Genomic DNA, 6,427 nt, shown 5'->3' with positions numbered 1-6,427 from the left:
GTGCTACTTGCTGTAAAAATAAATGACTGCCAGAGTCTAAACAGCTTCTAATAATAACCAGTGATATGCAAATAACCTTGAAGGGATAACAGACTGAAGATTAAGCCTCAAACTTTATCACCTAACAAGCTTGTTGAACCAGATTCTTGGTTCAGTAGATTTGTGTGGAGCCCAACAATGTGTAGCTCTGCGATGTCCCCAGGGCATGGCGACAGTAGTGATACTGTTGCTCATACAAGATTAGCACTGGATTAAGGTATGGCAGGAGGGCAAGACTAAAGTAGAAAGCCTTTTCACAATGAGATAAGCTTAAACATGGGACTCTTCACAAGACATTTGATTGGAAGATGCTAAAAATGTAAGGCCTGGCTTATGTTGGAATAAGAAATCATTGTTTTAGGATTTATACCTGTGCTGTATTTTTAATCATGGTAGCCTGGCTAGTGAGCACGTAGAAAGTCCTTCATGTCTTTCAAAGCTCAAAGTATTTTTGTAAAGTGTAACCATTATTCTTGAAGCTATATATATAGTTGGTGTGTGTGTGTGTGTGTGTGTGTGTGTGTGTGTGTGTGTGTGTGTGTGTGTGATGGAAAAGTTTATTTTCTGTCATTTCACTTGTATATAAAATCTTTGAATTCTTTTGTTAGTCAGACAGGCATTGAGATACTTGCTGTCTTTTCTTCTTTCATGCCTGACTGCAATCTAATTTGTAGCTCCAAGAGATAAATTTTCTAAAGCAATGCAAATGAGAGTTTTATCTCCAACACCTCTTCCATTGTGTCCTTCAAAATATTGCACTTCCAAAGCTGCTAGTTGAAGCAGCAGTAGTTTAAAAAATAATATGGAGCTAAAATATGAGAATATGAAATCCCACAGCATGCTACATGCAACCTATAAGAAATTCACTCTAACATCCCTAAACAAAGTTCTTACCTGCAAAAGTTGCTGCTTCAATTTCTGTATTTCTGAAATGTTCAGCTCACTGAATAAGTCAGAAACAGGGTTTAGAGACTCTCCTTTCCTTAAAGTGGGAGTCCGATAATCTCCATTCAGTTTCACAAGAGGTCCATGGATATGCCCGTTCATTTTGTCATCGTTGTTTGGTTCACTCCCTTCCTCGGCAAACTTGAGTCCATCCACTGAGATGCTGATATGGTTATCATTGAGGGTGATGTACTGAGACAGCTCCTTCCTCAGGTTATTCTTTTGCTCTCTTTCATTTTTCAAGGTCTCAAGGGCTTCCTCCAGTTGGTGCTCAGCAATCTCTTTCAACCGGATGGCATCTTCCAGCTGGCTGTTCAGCAACACCGTCTCCTCCTCAAATCGCTTAATCTCATGCTTTAAGCCTTCGTATTCAACCTGAATCAGACAGGATAGAGAAGATTCATAAAACTAAAATTTGGGTCTTACAAAACTGCCATTAGACACTCTATGGGCCTAATCATTTTAAAAAATCAAAACATCAGTCTACAAAATAAGTCTGAAGAGCACACAGTATATACACCCTTAAGGTAACACAGGATGGTTTCTTTAGAAATTATATAAATTCAATTCTTAGAGATGAAAAAGGTGTCTGTCTTAGGTTTTCTTTTCTTTTATGGGGTCCAATGGTCAAAAGGGGGCACTGTTGGCTTAATAAATCAGAGATTTCTTTATTCTTTTATAATTGTTTATGAGACTATTCACAACCAAAAAAAGCTATCATCACCACTATTACTTTGTTTTATTTAATTATTAATAATGAGGGCATTTTTATACCTAGAGATAAATTACTTAAAAGATCACAATAAGAACATAATCTCAATAAAATGTTTAAGAGTAAAATGAGGAAGCAAAGAAAAATTTTACACGCTTAAGGATAGAAACTGGAACAACTGTACCAATTATTCAATAGCAAATATCGATAGATGATAGATAGATAGATAGATAGATATTGTTATCAATATAATATTCTTTTGAATTATGTCAAATAAGAGCCTGTTCAAACACCCTCTTGGTCACGAAAGACCACCGATGAAAGAGATCTCTGCTCTTAAGCCAACATGCCTTCCTTGGGACATTTTCCATGGTACTTATCATATGACACTTTTCAATAAATATTTTGTCTCCACAGCTACATTGTAATCTCCTTAGAAAGAGGAAATACTTTATACGCACCTAGGTGCCTCTCATAGTGCTTCACTATGTTTCTTCATTCTAATTTTTTCAACAAAATTCTGCTCTGCAATAAGCATTTGCTAAATAAACTATTGTGAATGAAAATAAACTATAAAAAGTAATATGAGACAGTCATTAGATTAGATACTAGTATAAACTGTATTTAGTTTTAAATTTATTTGTGTTTACATTAGTTTAAACACATTTTTTAAAAGATTTTAAAAACTAAAAATTTGGGATCATGTGCCGTTATCATTTTCATATATTTCTATCCCTCCCTACCCCCACCCTTCTTCACATAATCTCAATGCAATGGTTTATGTTGCACACATTAGGATAACACTTTTCTATATAGGTTTGGTTAATGTCACAGAGACCTAAATAAGAGTAACTTAGTTGAGATAGAAGTTTGTTTCTCTCTCATGTAACAGTATGGAGATAGGCAGTCAAGGACCAATAGATATCTCTGTTCCATGAGGTCTCAGAAACCAGGCTCCTTCTATCTTATTGCGCTGCCTCTATTCTGGTCCACAGCATCTAAGATGGCTTGCCATCTTGATCATGTTCCAAGCAGTGGGACAAAGTAAGGGGCACACCCTGTCCCTTTAAGGACATGTCTCAAAGATTGCCCATATCACTTCTCCTCATATCCCATTGGCCAGTACTAGTCATATGACACTTTGTTGCAAGGGAGGTGAAGAATATATTCTATACTCTCGATAGCCTTGTGCGCAGTTAAAAATTGGGTAATACATTGGGAGAAGGAACAATGGATACTGATGGACAACCAGCACTGCTATACAGGGTTAATGGAATTTCACAAGTCTATGAGAGAATCACTCAAAAGAGTCAAATTATGGAAATTGCTTGGAATAATGAAGTCTTGTGTCATGGTTTCTTGCAGGCCTGTTAATATACTATAAAGTCATCTTCATCCTGACCTTCTCCTTTTCTTTCCCTGGACAACTCAACAAATCTGCTTGCCAACATTTCCTAGTATTTCAACCAATCCTCTGACTGTCTCCAGATTGTGCGATAGCTTACATTTGTAGACATTAATTTAGTTTGCATTGTAGACCTTTCATTCTTTAATCCTTGTTAAACTAATGGCTTAGACTAGGGGTTGTCAATATTACTGTGTCTTTTGGACCAAATCCAGCCCACCACCTACTTTTGCAAATAAAGTTTTAGCAGGACACAATCACACTCTTTTGTTTACATATTATCTATGGCTGCTTTTCACACTACAACAGAGTGGAGTCATTGCAAGAGACACTGTATGGCCTACAAAACCTAACATATTTATTATCTGGCCCTTAAAGAAAAAGTTTGCTGACTCCTTGGCTAGCCTTGAAGATATTGAGTCTTGCATTGTAGGTTTCTTTTAATTCAGTGGTTCTTATTTAATTGATGGTAGGCTTGCTTTAAGACCTGATTTCTTTCTATCGAGGCAGCTCCACTCACTCCACACACTGGTTCAAGCTCCTAGTATTTACCCAGATGTTTTGTTTTTCTCTGCTAAGGCAAAAGCTGGTATCTGGAAAACTCTTGCTCATCCTTCAAGACTCAAGTCAAGAATCTAATCCTAACTCTGAAGTCTCTGTTGACCCACTCAGGCAAACAGATCGTCCCTTTCTGATGCCATCATTATATGACTGCATCATATGATTAAAGCTCTAGAAAACTGGGTACACCAGGAGACAGAATGTGAAGGCCCTTAAAAATTCAGACTTAATATTTTAAAAATAGCATCAAAGTAGTCACCATGAGAAAAATTAGTACTTTGTTGGGATTCCTTATAGCAACTTCATAGTTAAGTAGCTCTTTTTATTTTTAACTGCATGAGGGTTGGGAATAGGTACCATAATCTTTTCCGATTTAGGAACTCTGAAGATTTTAATCTGGCCTTGTATTGCCAAACCTAACATATAGTTTTCATATGCAATTACATGGATGGCTATGCGTTTACTGCCTGCCTTCTCTACTGGAACTATAAGTTCTGTGAGTCAGTGACCATGTCTTTTGTCCTTAAAAAAGTATGAACTCATAGAAATATACCCTTGAAACACTAGTTAAATGAAAGCAAACTGAAGTAAGTATGTTCCTTAGCTTTCTTATGATATTGTTACCTGATCTAGAAAAGCATATCTGGAGGAAATGTTTTTCATAATAGAAGTATAATTGAATTATTAATTTTAACAATTCTAATGCTTAGATAAATATTTGAGTGCTTTAATTCAATATCTGAGATATTAGGGACATAGAATTTATTATTTCTCCCCTCCTCCCACCATCATATCTCTAAAATTTAAAACTAACATAATTTCCTGCCCTATATTAAGTAATACTGGGACGAGGCAAATTTTCCTGTCCCTATGTTTATCAATACTGGGACCAGGCATAAAAAAAGTAGCTGCTTACAGGAAATACTTGCTCCTGGAAGATGAGACCCAACTAAAACAGCTTCCCAAGACTCATTATGTCAATACCCTCACTTTGTTGTACTTTCCAACTCAGAACTATTATGTCATCGACTCAGTCTATCCAAATCCGTTTCCCACCATGCAAAACCCAGTCCAGGTCCTAATATCCTATGAACACTCTTCCATAAACCTCCCATTTTGAGACATTACTAAGGATCTGGCAAAGTCGTATCTTACACAAGAGGTCTAATAAACAGCTATGCTTCATCAATGGATTCTTCTGGTAGTCTGTTTGGGGAACTGACAGTTGACTTGACCTTTCTATGACTGTTGCTTCTTCCTACACTTCTTTCAGATATTGTTTTAAAAAGCATAAAGGTGTAAAACGCATTTATAAGGTTGGACCTGATTTTATTTTGGACACAGAGCCAAATCAGCACACAAAGGGAAGTGGCTAAAGTTTTCAGGCAACTGAAAACTTTGATATTCTAATATAGTTCATACTTAGGATCACATCTAAAAATTGGTTTTATTAATTATAATAATCTTACATTTTAGTTTCCGCTCTAAGTTGAAGAGTAAATGTAAGAGAAATTTAAAAAAAGAAAAAAAAAAGAAAAAAGAAAACCATTCATGCTTTCGACAAGTATTTATTTAATGCCTTCTGTGGGCCAGGCTCTCTTCTAGGTGCTATATGGTAATGGAGGGGGACGGAAAATAAATAAACCATAATATACAGAAACTATGAAAGAAGTAAGAAGAGCTATTTAAACAACAATTATTTAGAAAATAATCAATAAATGGCAAATAGAAAATAGAACTTCAGAAGGAAAGAATCTTCTAGTTCTTTGAAGCTAGCATTTCACAATGCTAGTAGCCTTGCCATTTAGAGAAACATCAAACCAGGGTGGAGGAGTATATTTGGTGTAAGGAGCTTCAGTACAAAGCAACATCCAGACCAGTTTTGAGGTTGAAAGTCAGCCATCATCATGTTTGAAAAACTCTGTGGCGTTTGTACATAAAATATTATATGTAATACTTCATTAATTAGAAAGAGAATTTATGATGGATGCTAACTCCTGTAAATAAAGGCCAACAGGAGGGGAAAAAACAAACAAGTCAGCATTTTCTTCATTGTGAGACTTGTGACACTACAGTGCACCCATTTGTCAGGGAATAAGCCAGAATGGTCCTTTGTATGGAAAATTATTTCAAATTAATGAACTAGACACTTAGTTGGGAAAATTACCATATTGCATCTAGAAAATAAAATTAAAGAGATGTATGCATTTTCCTGTTTGTTTGGTTCTTTTTCAACCTTCTGAGTTAAGCCTTTGCTTCCCGTGTTTTAATTACTGGTGGAAGGGCATGGGTAAACTGTAAACAATCATCAGCCAGACTGATGGTACAAATTCCCACAGAAACGGCATCTGGGTTAATGAATGCTAACAGGGTACGTTGGCAGTCTGTCAAGAATACCTAATACTGGCCTAAATTAACCTCCTGAGTAAATTGGTCTACACATGCAGTGATGGGAGACTCTACAGCAAGGCTGTCTACTCACACCCCTGCCTGTGCAGAGAGCAGTGTAGAGTTTTAGGAATCGGGAGTAATGACCACTTAAAATAATTACACTTCCAGGTCTCAGAGATATAGAGGAACAACTGATGGCTGCTAGTTGGGAGGGGGTGGGGATGAGGGAGAAGGGGAAGGGATTAGACAGCATAAATACGTAACTACAATATTGCCACAAGGACATGAAAGAGAGTTCGAGGAATATAATTAATAATGTTGTAAGTATTTTGTAGGGTGTCAGATAGTCACATGTCTTGCTAGAGAGACCGCAT

General features: G+C 36.5%; 1 protein-coding gene across 15 annotated transcripts in view; it reads right to left on the bottom strand.

The window, feature by feature from the left end:
• The window catches only part of BICD1 (BICD cargo adaptor 1), a 224,637-nt gene that overhangs the window by 56,627 nt on the left and 161,583 nt on the right, over positions 1 to 6,427 (bottom strand). For all 15 annotated transcript variants that reach the window (XR_002122047.1, XR_002122046.1, XM_019625669.1 and 12 more), the window contains exon 4: positions 934 to 1,359. Coding sequence is in view for 13 of the 15 variants with exons in the window: in XM_019625669.1 (XP_019481214.1) it covers positions 934 to 1,359 (426 nt within the window). In the remaining 2 variants the exon portion in view is untranslated. The remainder of the gene's footprint in view (positions 1 to 933; positions 1,360 to 6,427) is intronic.

The sequence above is a fragment of the Hipposideros armiger genome, unplaced genomic scaffold, assembly GCF_001890085.2.
Source record: "Hipposideros armiger isolate ML-2016 unplaced genomic scaffold, ASM189008v1 scaffold_638, whole genome shotgun sequence".
Lineage (NCBI taxonomy): Eukaryota > Metazoa > Chordata > Mammalia > Chiroptera > Hipposideridae > Hipposideros > Hipposideros armiger.
Note: the sequence above shows the minus strand (reverse complement) of the source record. Positions and strands in the feature narration are given on the sequence as shown.